This window comes from Canis lupus, chromosome 34 (genome assembly GCF_003254725.2).
Source record: "Canis lupus dingo isolate Sandy chromosome 34, ASM325472v2, whole genome shotgun sequence".
NCBI lineage: Eukaryota > Metazoa > Chordata > Mammalia > Carnivora > Canidae > Canis > Canis lupus.
Genome location: NC_064276.1, coordinates 35,623,550 through 35,643,629, shown reverse-complemented (window position 1 = coordinate 35,643,629; position 20,080 = coordinate 35,623,550). Strand labels below are relative to the sequence as shown.

The window sequence follows — 20,080 nt, the reverse complement described above, 5'->3', positions numbered from 1 at the left end:
AACCTCTTCAGGTTGGCTCTTGAGTTCTTTGTAACAGGAGTTTATGGCCTTTGATAGCTTGCTGACTATCCTATGTGATAATTTTACAGCTCTTATTGGGCCGCAATGTGGTCTATTGTGGCACTTCTCAGATTTCCTTACAAAAACTCCTAAGAGGTCTCTTCACTTCCTCTGGTGCTCTGGAAAAGATGATAGGGCTTCACTACCATTTGTGGAATCATAAGACAGGTCAGAAGAGGCATTGAAAACTCATTTCATGAGTTCTTTTGAGTTTCTACTAGGTATACATGGTATTGTTAAGAATGTACATTTGGACAAAGCCCAAACCGTCAGTGTGATTTCATTATGGCTCCATTTTAGTTCTGTTTCTAGTCAGAAACAAGAGATCGATTAGTTTAGTCAGAGATCGATTGCTAGTTATTCTGAATCCTTTTCATATAATTAGGAAAAAATATAAGTACCTTAATAAATGCCATTTGTTGAAGACCTTTCTTTTTCTTTCTTTTCTTTTAAGCAAAGGGAGAAAGTAAGGAGATGGATGTGTTTCCCAAACCTAGAAAATGGATATAAAATCAGATGGATTGCTTTTCTTCTAGTCTCCGTTTCTCCATTAAATAAAGGAGATGGTTATTTTCCGCCTATTTGATAAAGTTGCTGAGTGCTATAATGAGTTTATATTTATAGAGAACTTGAAGCTTTTTGGATGAAAGGTGCTAAATTAAGGCTTATTGTTTATTGAATTTATTTGATGTGTCTAACCTCCTGGGAACATTTGCTGAAGTTAATTAAAAACAGATAGTCCCCATTCTGACAGCTTACAGTGCCACTTACAAGCCAATAGCATAAACAGTGTACACTTTATTGTCCTAATGTTGGACTGCCTAGAAAACCATAGCTCTTTCAGACAGGGGAATGATCCATTTTTGTAGGAAAGATGGGCTCAATTGCTGGATAAAAACATGAAGATATTCTCAACCATATCTGAACCACCTAGCTGTCCTCCTTTTTAAAAATACTTAGAATATGGAGATTTTCCTCAATTTCCAATTATAATTTTCAGATTGGAAAATTAAAAATAATCTTTCCTTTCCATCATTTTGGAAAGAAATTAAGATATGAGTTTATATCTTATATATTGTCTTATGATCACTTATTCTTTACGGGAATGGCATTCTAAAGCAGCCAACTAGAATGACTTATGCTTTAACCGAGTGAAAGTTGTGAAGTATAATTATAGTAATGGTGTGTTTGCTTCCTTTGCCAGTTGGTGATGGAGTTTTGTGGCGCTGGCTCTGTCACTGACCTGATCAAGAACACAAAAGGTAACACGTTGAAGGAGGAGTGGATTGCATACATCTGCAGGGAGATCTTACGAGTAAGTGACAACACGGAATATCTGGGATGGTATTGAACTTTGTATTAATAACCTTCCACTGACATTCACAAAAATATTGCATACTTTTTTAAAGCTTCATTCTAACAGTGATGGCAGTAGTGGTAGTTTTGTGGTCTTGTTCCAGTGGAGGTGAGAGCCATTCTGAACAGGCCATGTGCACTCTCATTTGGAGTGTTAACTTTGGGTGACTTCCCTTAACAAGGATTCATTTCCAATGATATTTCCAATTAGAAATCTGATTTTAGAACATAGAGATAAGGTTTTACTTAGGAAATGAATTTTTTAGAGGTATTTTGATTACTCATTTGAATTTTCCATTTCTGAAAGTTTATAACTAGTGTAAGGATTGCATGACATTTACCATTTTAGCATATAGAACTTATAGAACTTTTAACTGATTTTAAATTTAAAAAAAAAAAAACCTTCAAGACTTTGTCACTTAAATTGATCAAAATAGCTGGACAAGACTGTATCTATCTGTTTGACCAGTTTTGCCCACAAATCTCAGTCAGGCTATCTGGACAGTAGCTTCAATTTACTGAGCTCAATTCAGGGAAAAGAAGGTCATATTTTAGTTCAGTCAGGCTAGTTTAATTATCTCTTGCTTCTGATATGGAGGCTATTGTGTGTTCACTGAGCATTCTTATTAGATGTGCTTGACAATCATAATTTATTTATAAGTTCTGCCTATTTAATCTAAGGAAATAAAATTTAAAAGTATTTTCATGATATGTCCAAGATACACTTTTGAGAGGCAAATTATGTGCTCTGCATGGATGGATGGATGGATGGGTGGGTGGGTGGATGGGTGGATGGATGGAAGACATTAAAAATATTCAAACCACATTAGGCAAGAACCCAAAAACAAATAGAAAGTGAACTTTAAAAATAACGTTGATAATAGCATAAACATCAAAAACGTAGAAATAAATTTGCAGAAAGATGTGAATGACTTCTACACTGAAAACCACAAAACATTACTGGGAGAGATTAAAGTAGATCTTAGTAAATGGAGGTGTGTATACCATTTCACAGATAAGAATACTTAATATTGTGAAGATGTTATTTCTCCCTGGTTTGATCCATGGTTTCAGTGAACTCCCCATCAAAATCCCTCTAGGTGTATCTGTAGATATTGACAAGCTGTTTTTTAAGACATTATATGGAAGTACAAAGGGGCTGAGAATAGCCAAGGCAATCTTGAAGAAGAAGAATAGAGCTGGAGGATTTATGCTGCCAGTTATTGAGACTTCTTCTAAAGCTACTAAGTAAATAAGGCAGAGTAGTATTGTCACAAGAATAGACAAATGGCCAAAGGAACAGAATCAAGAGTCCAGGAACAGACCTACTTCGTATGGACACGTGATTTATGGCAAAAGAAGTGCTTGCGGCACATGGGGAAAGGGTGCTCTTATCAGTAAATAGTGCTTGGTCCATTGACTAGTCATGTGAAAACATGATACCTGCTTTCTAACATATTCAAAAATTAATTCCAGCTGGATTAGAGATATTTTAAATGGGAAAGATACAAAAAATAAAGCTGTTAAGAGCAAGCATAGGATAAACCCTCTCTGGCTTGGAGTGGGCAGAAAGATTTCTGAAACAAGCACAAGACAAAGTTGAGCAGGAAACAGGGAGGTATGGTTGCTGTTCTCCCTCAAACCTGACATTTATTTTCAAATGTTGAGGTGCTTTTGTGTAAACTTCACTTGAATTTCTGACTTAGAATTTCACTCATTGAGAGAAAGCACAAAGGGTTATTTAGGCATCCAGACCACCCGTGACGCCAAGAATCTGTTGGGTCTCCCGGCTGGTTCTGCAGTCCACCTTTCTGCTCTGCTTGGGAGCCTTGGATGGGTAACCCTGGGGATGATCAACCATGTGCGTTCCAGGGTTCTGTTTCACCTGATGAGTATATCCCAGTACCTGATTCGAAAGTGTGAAAACTGTGTTTTCTTCTCGCTTCCAATACATTCTCCCAAAAGATACTGACATTTGAGATAAGATGACTCATTGGAAGGGACATTCAATCACAAGAAGTTTCAGAGATAACCCTCCGTGCATCCTATGATCTCATTAACTATAAGGTTTGGCTCGCTTACGTGCTCTGATACCTGTTTCCAACCACTCTGGTAGTGAAAGAGTGTGAGGGATCTTTGTTCCCTGTAAATATTCATGAGCAGTTAATATGCCGTAAAACCATACATTTTGATCTGCTGGATGCCTACCTTGAGCTGAATTGAGTAGAGAGGAAAGATAATTTTTTTTAAAACCCAAACCAGTGCTTCAATTTCTCACATGGTTTGTGTTTACTGATATTCCTGAATATACACATCGATCTTTTTGGGCATCCCCATTCTCATGCTGAGTATTTTTTTTTTAATTTTTATTTATTTATGATAGTCACAGAGAGAGAGAGAGAGAGAGAGAGAGAGAGAGGCAGAGACACACAGGCAGAGGGAGAAGCAGGCTCCATGCACCGGGAGCCCGACGTGGGATTCAATCCCGGGTCTCCAGGATCGCGCCCTGGGCCAAAGGCAGGCGCTAAACCGCTGCGCCACCCAGGGATCCCTGCTGAGTATTTTCAACAAAGGAATTCAGATATTTTGTTTCTTTTTGTTTCAACTTCATCTTTTATACCAGGGTCATTATGGAGGAAAATTAAAAGTACCGAAAATTATAAATAATAAAATGACAATACTTGAGTATACAGTACCTTGAATTAGCGAGTGTTAGCATAGCATAATTTGCTTCAAGACTCCAATTTGAGATTATTTTAGGTTACACTTTGAGAAGTGTACACTTAGAGCAATCTGTAGATTTTAGAACTCACACCACAAGCCAGCGTGAGAGTAATTCATGGAGAAATGGAACACAATCCGGTTTAGATGTCACCAAATAATTATTTCATGCAATGAACACAACGTCACAGATACCATAAAGCACTAAAGAAGACAGTTATGAATGCCAACAAAGGAAACAGAAATTGGGGGCGGTGGGTTTAATATGAGCCACATTGGCTAAAGCCAATGGGAAATTTTTTGTCTGGTCTGAGAAATTAACTTATATGATATAATGTAACTTTTAACTTTTTTTTTCTTTCAAGTTTTTACTTAAATTCAAGTGAGTTAACGTCTAGTGCAGTTTATTAATCAATTGCCTAGTTTAGGACGGCACTGTATACACGTGAAAGACCTGAGTATGATAATGAAAGTACCAAAAAAAAAAAGGAAACTATCTCTGGGTGAGTTAACATCTCTTTGGGATCATTGACAGTCCAAGTAATTTTATTTTCATCTTGGCTTATGTTCCTATTAACCCTTCTCAATTCCTTGTTACTCCAGGGGCTGAGTCATCTGCATCAGCATAAAGTGATTCATCGAGATATTAAAGGGCAGAATGTCTTGCTGACTGAGAACGCAGAAGTTAAACTGGGTAAGAGCAGCATCCAGTGAGCCTAGGAATTGAGGGAATGAATAGGATTATTTCAGCAGCTAGTTGGTTTTCTTTTGTGTTTTTTTGTTTTTGTTTTTTAAGATTGTATTCATCCATTCATGAAAGACACAGAGAGAGAGACAGAGAGAGAGAGAGAGAGACCCAGGCAGAGGGAGAAGCAGGCTCCATGCAGGGAGCCCAACATGGGACTCAATCCCGGGTCTTCAGGATCGGGCCCTGGGCTGAAGGCGGCGCTAAACCGCTGAGCCCCCTGGACTGCCCTGTTTTGTTTTTAATGAATGTAAATTGTCACTGAATTTGGAGGTCACTGTACTAAGGAATGAAAAGGAAAATATTTATTTGTCTATTTCAAAACATTTTTAAAAAGTGCTTGAGGAATGAATTGGAGGAACCATTTGCTTAATCAATTTATAGAAGTAATTGAGTGTTTTTTTAAAGCAAAAACCTTTCAGATTAGAAGTAAATGACCTTGAAACGGCTTCCTAAATCTTACCATTTGTCTACTTTGCTGTCGCTATCACAGAACAGTGATGACCCATTTTTTAATTGAAAAATATCCGCAGTTAGACATATTTAGAATAACGAATTCCTGCTATATTCCCATATGTTTTAAGCTATATTTACATCAACTTCGTTGTTACCTGGGGCACCTGTGCATAACGGGCGTACAGTATTCTACTTTGCATGCATGCAGGTTATCCTACTTCTGTTTGCCTGAGTTATCAGTGAGGGAACCCTTTTCCCTGGTGCTTCCTCCCACCAATCTGGGATTGTCCACATAGGGTAGAGAATCCACATGCTGCACAAGCTCCACCCCCTTGGTGTCTATGAGTCAGAGGATGAATTGACAGCTATCTGTAGGATGTGCAGTTTGTCATCTAGAAAGGAGTTATTGCCCATATGATTGTTTATTTTCAAAGAGATCGAAATACGCCCTACGTTTATATCTCAAACATTTGTTCGTGCCTTTTCGTTAAAATATATAATTTCCATGTTTTTCTTAGCATTGGGTCTAAACTTTCATCCCATGAATATTCCCTTTTAAAACAAAAATATACATTAGTTGGGAAGGCGGGTGTGTGTGCACACACCTGTGTATATGTATATACACATATCTTCCATGGACTGGCTAAGTACTCTATCCTCAGAATATTCACCCATCACCCATTAACAGTCCCTTGTTGAGAGATTATGTCAGGCCCTATACACAGCATTTTTATATCACAGCAACCCTATGTAAATATCATCAGCCTCATTTTATAAGTTTGGAAACTGGAGCTTAAATCCTGATCTGCTAGCCCTAGGTCACATCACTCGTAAGTGGCAGAGATGGGTTGCAAACTTAGGCACTCTGACTGCAGAAACCTGGCTCTTAAACACTTTCTTTGTATCCCCCTAAGTATTATCTCTTATGGCAAACAAGCTTGCCTGTTATTTAACATCTGTTTTTGTCCCTACAGACCTTTGGTTTAACCAAATACAGCGTTACGTGCTTTCCTCCTCAGTACACATTTCATATATTCATGTGCTTTAAAAATAGACGTTCACAACAGTTAAAAGGATGTGGTTGTATGAATGCAATCATACAGTATGTAGCCTTCTGGAATTGGCTCCCCCCCCAGTATAAACATCTACAGAATTATCTAGATTATTATGCATACCAGTTTGCTCCTTTTTATTGCTGCGTAGTATTCCCTGATACTACACCGGGCTACACCACTGCCATTTCTTTAACCATTTACCTAGTGAAGGACACCTGGATTGTTTCCAACTAGGGGCTGTTGAAAATAAAGCTGCTGTGAATATCTCTGTGCAAAAAAATAAATAAAAGTAGATAAAAATAGACATTCACAATAGCTAAAAGGGAGAAGCAACCCAAATTGCCCATCTGCAGGTGGATGGATAAATGCAACGTGGTGCCTGCATACGATGGAGTATTACTGAGCCTTAAAAGTTAGGAAATTCTAACCCATGCTCTGACAAGGACAAACCTTGAGGACACTATGCTAATTGAGACAAGCCAGTCACACAAAGACAAGTACTGTACGGTACCGCTTATATGAGGTACCTGTAGTAGTCCAGATTTTTAGAGACAAAAAGTAGAACAGTGCTTGCCAGGGGCTGGGGAGAGGGGAGAATGGGGAGTTATTGTTTAAATGAGTGCAGAGTTTCAGTTTGGGAAGATGAAAAAGTTCTGGAGTCAGAGGGCGGTGATGGTTGCACAACAATGTGAATGTTCTTCATGGCACAGAACCGTACATTTACAAATGATTAAAATTGTAAATTTTGTGGCATGTTTATTTTGCCACATTAAAAAAATGAGCATTCGTCTTATCACCACGTAAGGATCATAGACTTTATTCATTTGTCTTCTCTTAAATAGTGGACTTTGGCGTCAGTGCCCAGCTGGATCGAACAGTGGGCAGGAGAAATACCTTCATCGGGACCCCTTACTGGATGGCTCCAGAAGTCATTGCCTGTGACGAAAACCCAGATGCCACATACGATTTCAAGGTATGACTTCTTCATTGTTTCAGAACTGTGCCTCATGTCCCGCCCCGAGTCTTGCAGTGGGAAAATTCTCACGTACCTTTGGGCCTGGATTTATGTAATCCAAAGGGAGAACTGAAAAGCATTATTTGAATTTAAAATAATAAGACACTCAAGTGTTAGAATCTTTTTCACGCGTTCACCCGTTATATCTGATTGCCTGTTTGTAAAAGATGTTAAAACCATTTTCTATATTCTCTTGAACTTCCTTTCGTTTCTTATTGGAAAATAGATTTCTTATGGAAGTGTTAAGTCACTGTATTGTACACTCAAGACTAATATTACGTTGTATGTTAACTGGAATTTAAATAAAAACTTAAAAATAGGCAACAAATATCTATTACGATTATAGGTTAGAGGTTTGACAAAGCATATAGATATATTCTGAGAGCTTTTTAGGTTAAAAGATGCCAATTTGTTGTCTTGGGTCATCTTTTTCTGATTAAAAATAGACTTCATCGGGGCTCCCAGGTGGCTCGGTCGGTAGAGCACCTGCCTTGGCTTCAGGTCATGATCCCGGGGTCCTGGGATTGAGTCTCATTGGGGATGAGAACGGATGTTCTGCTTCTCCCTCTGCTCCTCATCCTGCTGGTGCTCTGTCTCTCTCTCCCTTTCTCTCAAATAAATAAAATCTTTAAAAAGAATAGACATCTTCATTTCTCCATTGCTCAAAGTTTAATTATTGAAGTTTCTTTTCAATGAGAGAGAACAAAACGGGGTATTGGTAGCTACTTCATGGTATTTCTGTGGCCTGTCATGCTGTTTATTGAAATGTGATTGGTGCCTTGTCACTTTGCATCATCAACTGGCAATTTGCTAATAAATTCAAAGCAATGTTTAAGTAGATGGTGACAGTTGTCCCCTTCTCCAGAAAGCCCCCCTCTTTTCCATTCTCCTAGCCAATGGTCAAGCATGATTTGGGGTTACTATCCCGCTGATAGCTGCAATGTCAGCTGATAGTATTGTCATGAATTGTGGCTGAAAGTTGAGACATCATAAAATTAGAGGCAAATAGGATGTAGAAACTGTGAGTTTTTGGTGCAAAAGATGAAGAGATAATGCTTGGTGTTTGTGTAGACCCCAGCACAACAGTGGACAAAATCTGATACTACTCAAGCTGATTTCACAGGTGCATGGACTTTTCTTTTTTTTTTTTTAAGATTTATTTATTTATTTACTTATTTATTTATTTATTTATTTATTCATAAGAGACACAGAGAGAGGCAGAGATACAGGCAGAGGGAGAAGCAGGCTCCCTGTGGGGAGCTCAATGTGGGACTCGATCCCAGGACCCCGGGATCACACCCTGAGCCCAAGGCAGACGCTCAACCACTGAGCCACCCAGGTGCTCTAGACTTTTCACTAAAGGACCTTACTGGTCACTTCCGTGTGCCCTCCTCTTACAGGGAAATGGAGGCTGGAGGCCTTTGCAAGTGCACATCAAGTCACTGGGCTTCTCAGAGTTGAAAGTTGAACTCTCATCTTCCTATGCTCTTTTCAGAATATTACCAATATATTACCCTGCTCCTCTATGATGTACTCCTATATAAATCTCCAACTTAGCCACAAAACAGCTTCTGAAGAGCATATTTGAAGAATTCCTGTTTTAAAGAACATTTTTAGTTCTCCACATGTGGGGTTATTATTGAAATCAGGTCACAAAGATGCAAACATTGCAATGTCTTCGGGACCCAGTATCTCAGGGCATTGACAGACTTATTTGCCTCTTTGGAGAAACACAAGCTGAAAGTCTAAAACCAAAATAATCTCCTGTAAATGTCTTCCTTCTCTCAAAGTTAGTCAGTGTAATAACCTGACAACAATCTGTCTGAAAACAGCTGCCAAGTTAAAAATTAATCTCTCGCCAAAATAAATGTCATTTATTTAAACTGCTAATGATAAGCACATTTAAATAATTCAATTGGCAGATCCCTTCAGAGGAGCCACTACAAAATATATGTCCCAGACCAGGGAAGTGTATCATAATTGGCCATAAGCAATTCTTCAAACAATAGTTATACTTAGCAAGTGTCAACTAGTCTGCTCGGGGCCACAGATATTTTTTACTGCTTTATAACGTACCATGGAGAATCAGGGTGTTTCCAACTTTTACCCTTGGGTTAGCCTCTTAACGAGTTTGAGTGGCTGTACTATATATGGGACTTATTTTCTGTGACATAAAATAAATCCCCATGACTTAGTTGTTCTCGATAATACAGAAGAGGACCTCCTTCTAGCAAAACCAAAGCTTAGAGTGAAACTGGTATCTTGGTCGTCTTTCCTCCCATTAAGTCTAAGGACTATTGTTTGGGGTCGGTAAAAGAATTTTGAGCCCACTGCGTAATTCTAGGTGTGGACAAAGCCTGGTACGATGGGGGGCATCGTGCTGCACAAGGTGATTTCAGAGATACTGGAAGGTCTATGTGACTATAAAAGTATCCTGAGACATTAATAAGCCAAAGATTAATTTCTGTGTCTTTTATTAAAAAATAAGGAATCCTGCTGAGAGAACAGGTTCGCTATGGTAGTCATTGAGACCTTAGTGAGAACTAATTTATCGGGATTGTTATGGGTGCAGATGGCACAAGAGGAAGAAGAAGCCTTGGCAAGACTGTGAGCCTCTCACTGGTCATTGTCACCAGTACAAGAAGGGGCACGACGAAAGGGTGAGTTAGGAAGCCTGGGCAGATAGGAAAGTTTGAGTGTTCTTTGAAGATTTATGTCAACCACTTCACACCTTTACAGTGGACCAGAGAGGCAACGATTCTGGAAATATAATCTTTCTACTTCTTTCTTGGCACCAGCTTTTATCCATTTTTCTGTTCACCATTCTTAGGAATGTGGTCTGTCACCAGGAGACAACTTGACAATATGTTGCCTTTCAAAACCATCTCTTCATTCACTCAGCACATATTTATTAAAAGCTCACCACGTGTAGAGACTGAGGCAAGTTGCATCTGTACATGCAGTTTTCCACATAGAAAATTCTTCTCCAACAGCATCCGACTTCAGGCGTTTGGTACCATGGGTCCGCGGTCCATCTGACCCAGCTGTGTATCCCAGCCTCAGAAACCCAGGTCAACATTTGGGCTCTCGTGTGTTCTAGATACTTCCCATCTAGGGGGAATGTTTGCCATAAAAGAGGAGTTGAAAGCCACCAGGCTCTGTTAGATTTCACGGAAGCCCCTCCTTTAAAATCAAGACCAAAGTAAGAGAAGAATATAGTTGTGTTTTACTGTTTAATTTATTATTTATTACCAGCTACCTTTTGAGATATCTTGAGCTATCTACTGTTTAAAATATCTTTAAAGACTGCTATAGATTTTTCTAAAAACTACTCTAATTCAATAAAAGAAAGGCCTCTACTGTAGGAAAGTAGTCTGAAGAGTTCCTGCTTTTCAGTGCAGTCTGGTTTTGTCTGGAATCTCCCAGGCATAGAAAGTAACGGATTGAAAATAACCCTTTATCCTAAGGAGGAGCACCAGCAGCTCGTATGCCTGGTGTGTTCACTTTCCCCTAGAGGCCCTTCCTTTCTTGTTTTCAGAAATTCTGTCAAAACACTTCAAGCAAAAGGAAAGGTTTCATTTCCCTGATAAGTATGTGGGGCAATAGTGGGAGCTTTCTCATTTCATAATAAGCATTCAAGAGATTTAAAATTAATAAAACCGCTCAGAATTCCTAAGCTGTTTAAATTGTTATTTTTGAAATTTGAATTTCATTTCAGTTGGAAGGGAGTTGTCAAGTATTTTACAGTCCTGTGTATCTATTGCTTTCACAGAATTACTCACTAATGAAGGTTCTCTGCAGCCAAATTTGCAGCAGTAGGACACGGGTGGAATAAGGCCAAGGAGCATCTATCTGTCCAGTGGAATACTACGCAGCTATTCAGCCGTGGGGCGGCGGGCGTGCTGAAGGTGGACAGACCCCAAGATAGAGCCTTAGATGCAAAGAGCAGCTCACGGGATAGTGCACATGATATAGTCTCACTCGCCCCTGCCCCGTGGGTGGATATATGACCTATGACATGGGAGGGGAGAGCTGTCTCAGTCATCCCTGCCCTGTGGGTGGATATATGACATAGGACACGGGAGTGGAGAGCTGTCTCACTCGCCCCTGGCCCGTGGGTGGATATATGACATAGGACATGGGAATGGAAAGCTTAAATTTTTTTTATGTATTTTTATATTTTTCTTTATATTTTATTTTATGTATTTTTCTGTCCTGTCCCTACCCCCCACACACCCACACATACACCCCTCCATAAACTGTCCTTGCTTTTATATTAAATTAGTAAAGTTAGAGAACTCCAGTAAAATGGCATAGCCCCTCGGCCCCCCACCACATCCCCCCATCCTCTGGCCCGACCTGTGCTCATGTTGTGTATCATTCCCCTCACCTCTGCTTATGAGACTTTCCGCGCAGGAGCTGTGGTTCATTTGCAGCCACGGGCGTCTCCTCCAGGGTCTGGCTGTAGAGCGAGTACTCGGGCTCCTGTGTTACAGGTGACTGGCTCTCTTGAGGCAGGGTGGAAGGAGAAATCTTGACTCGTTGGGCCGCACCAAGATCCACGCAGGGTGTGATGTGAAAGGACAAGATTCAGGTTGCAGAGTGAGGCTTACGTTCTCAAAGGACACCGGGCCTCTGTGTATTGAGAGTCCAGCGAAGGCCCCACCCTTATTCCGAAGGGGGGACAGATGACACCGATAGCCTGTTATTACCACCAGTGAGAAGCTGAAATTGCTATTAAATGTATTCCTTGTGGCTCTACGTTCCCATCTACATGTGTAAGTGTCCTCAGTGAGACACAGAGCACCCCCTCCACCCCCTTGCTGGTCCCCAGCTGAATGATAAAGGTACTCTAACCTTCTCCCTTGGCTCACATAACACATGTAGATGAACACGGCGCTGAAGATTCCTGCACTCAGTTTGTTTAGGGTGGGAAACGGAATTATTAATCACTACCTGTGCTCGAACATCCTCCGTGACCCCAGGTGACTCGCCCCCGTGTCTGATTATATATAATGTAGAGTATAAGTGTATGACATAAGTGCATTTTACTGGTGTAAAATGTAGACTTTGCCTCCTCCTCTTTGCTCTATCACCTAGGGAAGTTATTTAAGCCTTCTTAAGCCTCTATAGAATGGGGATAACAAATCATGTATTACCAGGTTGCATCAGAATAAAGTGGTTGGATGGTTAATATTTGTGTTTGTGTGTCATAGGAAGGCACTGCTATTGAGGCCTTCTTTTTTTTTTAACCTAAAAAAGCCAGCAACATCATATGAGTCAAACCTCCTGTTTGTCTTACCCACCTTTAGTTGTCCGCTTACGTTGAGTCGGAATCTGCATCTCCATAACTTCTACCTCTAGGTTCAGATCCTTCCCTTAGGGCATGCACACAACAAATACAATTTCCTTTCTCTGGCAAGACCAGTCCCACAAAGAGAGTAATGAGAAGTCACAGGAGAAGACTGTGGCCTGGTCCACGAGTCGTGGTGTGGGCCGTGCCTGTTATGGAGCTGCTGTCTTTCAGGTCTGCCCTCTGCTTGGGGATGATGGGGCCGGCACCCAGCTCCCCCCACCTGTGCCTGTCCATCCGGCTCCTTACTAGGCTCTGCCAGGGAAAGGGGGACCTGGAGGCTGGAGGGGGCAGGACATGCCCTTCTGCCTCCTGTAGGCCTCCTGCATCATCTCAGGGACTTACTTCTCTGAGTGCTGTAAGTGCCAGAGCTCCCGGCCAGCGTCCCTGACTCAGGAGCCACTCGGAGGTAACGGCTCTGGTGTGTGTGTGCAATACCCACGATTTGCACTGCCTCGCATGAAGCCCTGTGCATACATCACCTTATTGAGTTATGGTGTTAACCCTGCAAGATAGGTGTTCTCTTCACATTAGAGGCGAGCAAGTGGGCACAGAGACGTTGAGCAGCTTGCTCCAGGCCACCAAGCTGGTGGTGGCAAAGCTCAGAGTCAGATGTAGGTCTGTCTGTCTAGCATGGGCTCTTTCCTGCACCACAGCAGCCCTCTCTTTCCTTGTGTGATTGGCTCAGCCATCTGCCAGCGTCCTTTTCTTCACGCAATGGGCAGCCCAGCCCCAAAAGGAGTGTTCATTTGCGGCGTTTGGGGCCGCCTGCGTGCCAGCTGACCCCCCACCGGCCAGAAGTCGCGTGCTTGCCTCTGCCTTCTCAGAGGCGCTAGAATTTGTCTCTGTTCTGTTTGTAATGCACACAGGACGGGGCTATTAATCATGCCACAGGCCAGGCTGCACAGCGCCTCCGGAATAATGAATTACCCAGCTCCTGCCAAAATGAGTCACACCACGGCCACGAAGGAAACTTATCTCTCCCCGACTCTCTCCCCATCTTGTTCCTCCCTCTTCCCTCTCTCATCTCCTGTGATCTGTCTTGCCAGTTGTAATTGGAACATTTTCTCTCGTATTTAAGTTCTGAAGTGTCTTTGGGACTTGCTAATGTATCCAAAGGCTTAAAACAAGTCCCGTCAAGGACGTTTATTGCTGTCTAGCACGGGCAGTTAAGCGTAGCTTACAAGCAGCTCTGGGTATATATGGCCAGGAATAGAAATGTTCCTTTTGGAAAAGAAGAGAAGGAAAAGAAAGGGAAGGGAAGGGAAGGGAAGGAGGGAAGGGAAGGGAAGGGAAAGGGAAGGGAAGGGAAGGGAAGGGGGGAAGGGAAAGGGATGAAAGGGAAGGGGAAGGAAAGGATGGAAGAAGGAAGGGAAGGAAGGAGGAAGAAAAAGAAGGAAAGAAAGAAAGAACAAAGAAAGAGAAAGAAGAAGAAAGAAGAAAGAAAGAAAGAAAGAAAGAAAAAAGAAGAAAAAGAAAGAAAGAAAGAAAGAAAGAAGAAAGAAAGAAAGAAGAAAAGAAAGAAAAGAAAGAAGAAAAGAAAGAAAGAAAGAAAGAAAGAAAAAGAAAGAAAGAAAGAAAGAAAGAAAGAAAGAAAGAAAGAAAGAAAAGAAAGAAAGAAAGAAAAAAAGGAAGGAAGGAAGAGAGAAAAGAAAAGAAAGACCCTAATGATGGTATCAAATGAGGGCTTAAAGAAGGTACAATTTCTGGCCTGACCGTGAGAGGTTGTACAGGCCTTGGGATGGTGTGACTTTGGTTTGAATGGGGCTGGTTTGGTTTTTTTGGGGGGTGGGGGGTGGGGAGCTGCCTAAGAGGAGACCTGAGATCATGTGTACTGAATAAAAGAAGCGTCTCCTCGCTGGCTTTTCCTGCTGCCTGTGGGGCAAAGCCAGGACCACCTCGTAACTGGGACCCCTCCATTTGCCTACTGGCCGGCTGCGCTCCCTCACGCTATTGCTGTATACGTGTCCCGCTAAGGAACGCTCTGGGCCGTACCCCGGTCCCCTACGTCCTCCGGAGGCTAGAGGCAGGCCGCCCGGAGTTGGTGTAGCGGCTCCCTGGTGGACTCAAACCCCCGGGCCCTGCCATTCTAGCCTGTCACAGTGAATTTGTTGACGTACAGCCTCATGGTTGACAAGCTGGATGCTGCGACTCTGGATCTGATGCTTTTATTCAAGGCAATAAGAAGTGGGAAAGGGTTGTCAAGACATCAGCTGTATTTGTCACTCGTGTCGGGAAAAACAAAAGCTTTCCCCGAAGCTTCCAGAAGATGTTTGCCCGGGTCTTATTGGCCAGAGCTACGTCACGTCCTTACCCGCCATCCTTGGCTGCAGGGGAGTCTGGACGAACACGCTTAGCGTCCCTGTGCTCCGAGGTAGAGGCAGCAAGGGAATGAGGACTGAGATGCCTGTTGGGTCAGCCAGCAAACCACATCTGCCACTAGCAGGGCCAGGGAAACCTGGGCCGGCACGCGCAGTCCCACCTGACAACGGAGAGGGAGGAAATTCATGTTCCCGAGCTCACTGCATGCCCAAGAGTGTGCTCGGCGCCAGGCCTGCGGGACTAAATTTTACCTAAAAGATGACTCCTCGGGTTTTTATGTTGGGACGACAGTTCAGAGAGCAGGAGGCCCAGCTCTGCTCCAAGCCTGGTGCTGAGCTGTGCTGTGGTCTTGCCTAAGTCGTTTCCCCTTGTGTGTGGAAGGTTGGAGATGCCCTACAAGGAGTCCAGCAATCTTAGGATGCAGTTTTGCTCCTTTCCCCCAAGCATCTTCCATTCGTTTATTCACTCAACAGTTCTTTCCTAGGTGCCTACTGTGTCTAGGTGCTGCTTTCAGTACTTGGGACATACCAGTGAGCAGGGCAAAGATCCCTCCCTGCCCTTGGGGACCTTATGTTCTACTGTGTGTGGGGGGGGCAGGGGACACAAACAGCAGCAGCAAACAGTAGGAGCCCCTGACGAGTAGTAACTTACGCAGGTGTTAGAGGGGATTCGTTCTCCGGAGGCCACACGTGGACAAGGGGACAGGGTCTGGCCGCACCGGGGGACAATGCAGTGAGCCTCCCTGGGAACAGGGCGTGTGAACAAAGGCCTCCTGGGCAGGGGGTGTCAGCCAGCACAGGACTGGGGGAGTTGCTGCGGGCAGAGGGAAGAGCTAAGGCAAGGCCTCGGAGGCGGACCTTGCCTGGATTTTCGGAGCTGCTGCTTCCCCATCCGAGGACGGGCCCGGAGCCCCTCTCACCCCATCATTTCCTTTCAGAGGCCTTCAGTTGGCTTTCAGACCAGCTCAAACCCCCGGGAGTTGAAGGCCACTTACACCTGACCCTGCCATGGCCCTTAGGGACACAGAGCCTGGCAACCCCCTTTATATTTATTTGCACCCCATTTCACATTACAGAAACACTCGATTTCTGGGCAAATAGGGAAAATGTAGAGCCCCCAAGTCCTAGAGATGTTGAAATCTTACCGAAATAGCACAACCCGCCATTTCCAGACTATTCTTGCTGGGCTTCCTGTTTAAAGCCTCCTGCACAGTGAGTGACTCAGTGTTATTTTGCCATGTTCTCAAATGATTGTCCCTGTTAATCCACCGTGAAGCCCCAGGTACGGGGTTGCTGTGCTTTTCAGTTTTACCAGTTAGTGCTCCTGAGCCGTTGGTAATAGTGGACTGGGCCTTCCCCATTAGCTCCAGAGGAGCCTCGCTGAGCGAGGCCAGGCGCCTGCAGGCAAACCTAGTCACTTGCTGGGCTCTGCAAACTGCGTGTGTGTGTGTGTGTGTGTGTGTGTGTGTGTGATGACAACTTTGAATAACGTCTTGAAATAGAACAAAGGGAAAGGCCTTCCTGAGTTGTGTCCTATGCAGAGAAGTGAGTTGGACTCTGAGAACAGTGGTATTGTGCAGGTGTGTTATTGTCACAAGGTCATCTGAGAGCTTGTAACACACGAACAGATTGATGGGCTCATGAATTAAAAGAATCCCCCCACCTTGGTCCTAGAATGGGGTTAGTGTGTGTCCCAGGCACCTGCTCTAAAGTAGATTACACTTCAGGCAAGAGGCTAGACGACCTCCGTGTGCATGTGAGCCTCCGTCCAAATACTGAGCAGGGCTGGCCGTCACTCACGGCACACCGAGAAGTCTAGCTCTGGGTAATGGCTTGGCATGGACTTCATAGTCCCTTTTCCAGGTGTATCTCCTGTCTTGTGACCTTGACATTTGTTTGATGGGAATAGCAAGGAAACTTAACTTTGATCTCTGTCAATCCGAGTGAGGTGACAGGAGGGAATTTGGAATAACACACAAAGTGCAGGATATATTGAAAATGAGAGGAGGATGAGAGTCTTCCTCGAGTTGAATCCTGTTTCACGTTGTGTGTTCTTACCAAGCTGCTGGGACCGTGAAGCAGCAAGCATCCCTTCTGGGGTTTCCTAACCTGGTGTCCCCCTTCTACTTTGCTCCCTCCTGTGCAGTACTTAGGGACAGCTGAGCCATGCACACGGTGGAGGAGAAGCATGCTGGTGCAGGCAGAGATTGCACAGGCAGGGGGTAAAGACATGAGTCTAGAAAATTCTGACAAGAACATAAGAAAGAATACAAGGGTACCGGCTCTCTCTTTTACGGGATGTCTACTTGCAAGATAGAAGATATTGTTCACTCATTCAACAAACATATCCAGCACCGACCTCTGGGCCTGGCTCCGTCCTAGGCTCTGGAGATATATCAGCGAATGCCACCACCCAGGTGGTGGACAGAGCTTGCCCTGTCCTCATCTTATTTGCTCAGACCACGTGAAATTGCTGTTTTTGTGGGTCAGAACAACCCACTCACCAGGCACCTACTCTGTGATCCAGCCATTACACAAAAGAAATAAAAGCATTTGTGCGCACAAAGGCTTGCACGTGAGCGTCGGTAGCAGCTTTATTTGCAGTGGCTCCGACTGGGAACACTCCCAATGTCCATCCACAGGTGAATGGATGAGCAGAGTGTGGCGAGTGTGTATCCACACGAGGGGCCCACACTCGGCAATAAAAAGGATGAGGTGCTGCTACACACGGCAGCGGGCCTGGACTGTCATCCCCTGTGGTAGCCAAGGACACGGAATGACTGAATCTACAGAAAACTTCAAAAGACGCAAAGCAATCCGTAGTGTCACTACGGAGGCAGATTGGGGGGTGCCTCGGAACAGGGACTGGGGCGGGGGGAGAGGCGACGGAGGAGCAAGCACAACCGTTTGGGGGTGCTGCATCTCTTTACACTGCTGGTTGTGAGGATGCTTCCACGGGCCGCGTACACGTCAGGACTTCTCAAGGGATACCCTTGAAACAGGGGCAGTTAATTAATGATAATCCTACCTGAACAGCGTGACCCCGAGTCTGGGGATCGAGTCCCACGTCGGGCTCCCTGCAGGGAGCCTGCCTCTCCCTCTGCCTGTGTCTCTGCCTCTCTCTCTCTCTCTCTCTCTCTCTCATGAATAAATAAATAAAATCTTTAAAAAAAAAAAAAGGAAACATCATACCTGAATAAAGGTGTTAAAAACTGTCGAAAAATACCAATTGCACATGGTCCGATCAACAGATTCCTTTCAGCTGTACATTCATTGTTAAAACGTGAGATGCATGTTCCCCATATTTTCCGAAAAGCCACTGTGTATGAGACAATACCACGAAGGATGCTCTCCATGAGAAGTAAAAAGAAAAAAAATTTTTTAAAAATTAAAATAAAAGGCTCTCCTTGCTTTTTTTAAAGCTTCGTGGGTGAAATCGGTTGCTAAGGGAATGGGTTTCCTACAGGCCCTTCTGGAGCACTTAGCAGCTGCAGCAGTTTGCCCGCACTGACGCGTGTGTGCATGTCTTTCAGAGTGACCTGTGGTCTCTGGGAATCACCGCGATCGAGATGGCAGAGGGCGCTCCCCGTAAGTACCTTCCCCCTGGCGGGACCTACTGCTGGGCTGCTCCCTGCAGGGAACTGGGTGGGGGTGGGACCTGCTGCCAGGCTGCTCCCTGCAGGGGACCGGGTGGGACCTGCAGCCAGGCTGCTCCCTGCAAGGGACCGGGTGGGACCTGCAGCTGGGCTGCTCCCTGGCAGAGACCAAGTGGGACCTGCTGCTGGGCTGCTCCCTGCAGGGGATCGGGTGGGACCTGCTGCTAAGCTGCTCCCTGCAGGGGACCGGGTGGGACCTGCAGCCGGGCTGCTCCCTGCAGGGGACTGGGCCTTCCTTGCCAGGCGCCGGAGGAGCTTTCCTTCGGCTGCGCAGAGCCCGTGGGGGTGCGGCTGGCGTGCGTGGAAAGCGAAGTCTGCTTCCATCAACCAGGAATCCATTGATTTGGGAGCGCAGTCAGGATCTTGAGCTTAGAGGGGGAAAAAAGGAAAGAAAAGGCAAAAGGCACGTGGGGACTCTGGTGTGCTTCCCGGATTCCGGGTGTCACTTGTTCTTCAGCTGCTCTTGACCTAACCCAGAAGCGGCCCGACCCACAGCGCCAGTAAACGCCCGCGTAACCGGAGTTCAGAACCCACGCTCCGTGCACGAGTCACAGCCTCCGCGGCCCTGGGTCCTCATCCGACGCCGACGTTTAGAGTTTGGGTTGTGCTGAGAGGCCAGGGCTCCCCGGGGGACCCCGGAAAGGGCTTGAGCTCTGGAGAGCTGGGGCTTAGGGGTGCCTCCCCCGGCCACGAGCCTGTGCCCCCAGACTCCCCTGCAGGAAGCCTGGCTCACCCAGGGTCCCCCAGGCCCCCCCACCCCGCCACCCCGACTCAGTGCCCTTGTGCCCTGCATGGCAGAGACACACGGCAGACCTGTTTCTCGAAACCACAGGATGCCTTCGTAGGCAGACCTCACTCTTTAGTCCTCGGCTTGGGGTCCTCAGGCCGCAGGACCTGCTAGTGCACAGCTGCCTCCGAGGGCCACCTCTCACCTTCACTCGGGTCAACCTTGCAGAGCGATGGGACAGCCCGGCCAGCCTGCCCCCCACCTCCTTTCAGGCAGGATCCCCCCGGCAGAGCCTCCTCTTCGTCACTGCCACCTTGGTGTCTGCTCTGCGGACGGCCTGAACCAAAGCCGTCCCCTTCGGCGCATGATCGGTGGTTTTGCTCACAACTGCTGGTCTTCACGTTGCCGTGGTCCTTGCAGTTCTCACCGTAGCGTTGGGAGGCGTCCTCTGCAGCGTGATCGGGCTGTTGGGACAAAATTCCCCTCCTTTGGCGATGCTGAGAGGCCTTTATGAATCAGGAAAATCAGATATCGCAGCCTGAAGTATGACTCTCACATTGTCATTCTTGATAAGCAGGAGACGGGGTCGAAAATAAACTTCTACCCACAGAATCC

The 20,080-nt window shown here is 44.9% G+C and overlaps 1 protein-coding gene across 8 annotated transcripts in view; it reads left to right on the top strand.

Moving 5' to 3' along the window:
* The window catches only part of TNIK (TRAF2 and NCK interacting kinase), a 376,625-nt gene that overhangs the window by 252,475 nt on the left and 104,070 nt on the right, over positions 1–20,080 (top strand). For all 8 annotated transcript variants that reach the window (XM_025425582.3, XM_025425579.3, XM_025425581.3 and 5 more), the window contains 4 exons: positions 1,265–1,375; positions 4,741–4,831; positions 7,236–7,366; positions 18,616–18,670. In XM_025425582.3, coding sequence (XP_025281367.1) covers positions 1,265–1,375; positions 4,741–4,831; positions 7,236–7,366; positions 18,616–18,670 — 388 coding nt within the window. The remainder of the gene's footprint in view (positions 1–1,264; positions 1,376–4,740; positions 4,832–7,235; positions 7,367–18,615; positions 18,671–20,080) is intronic.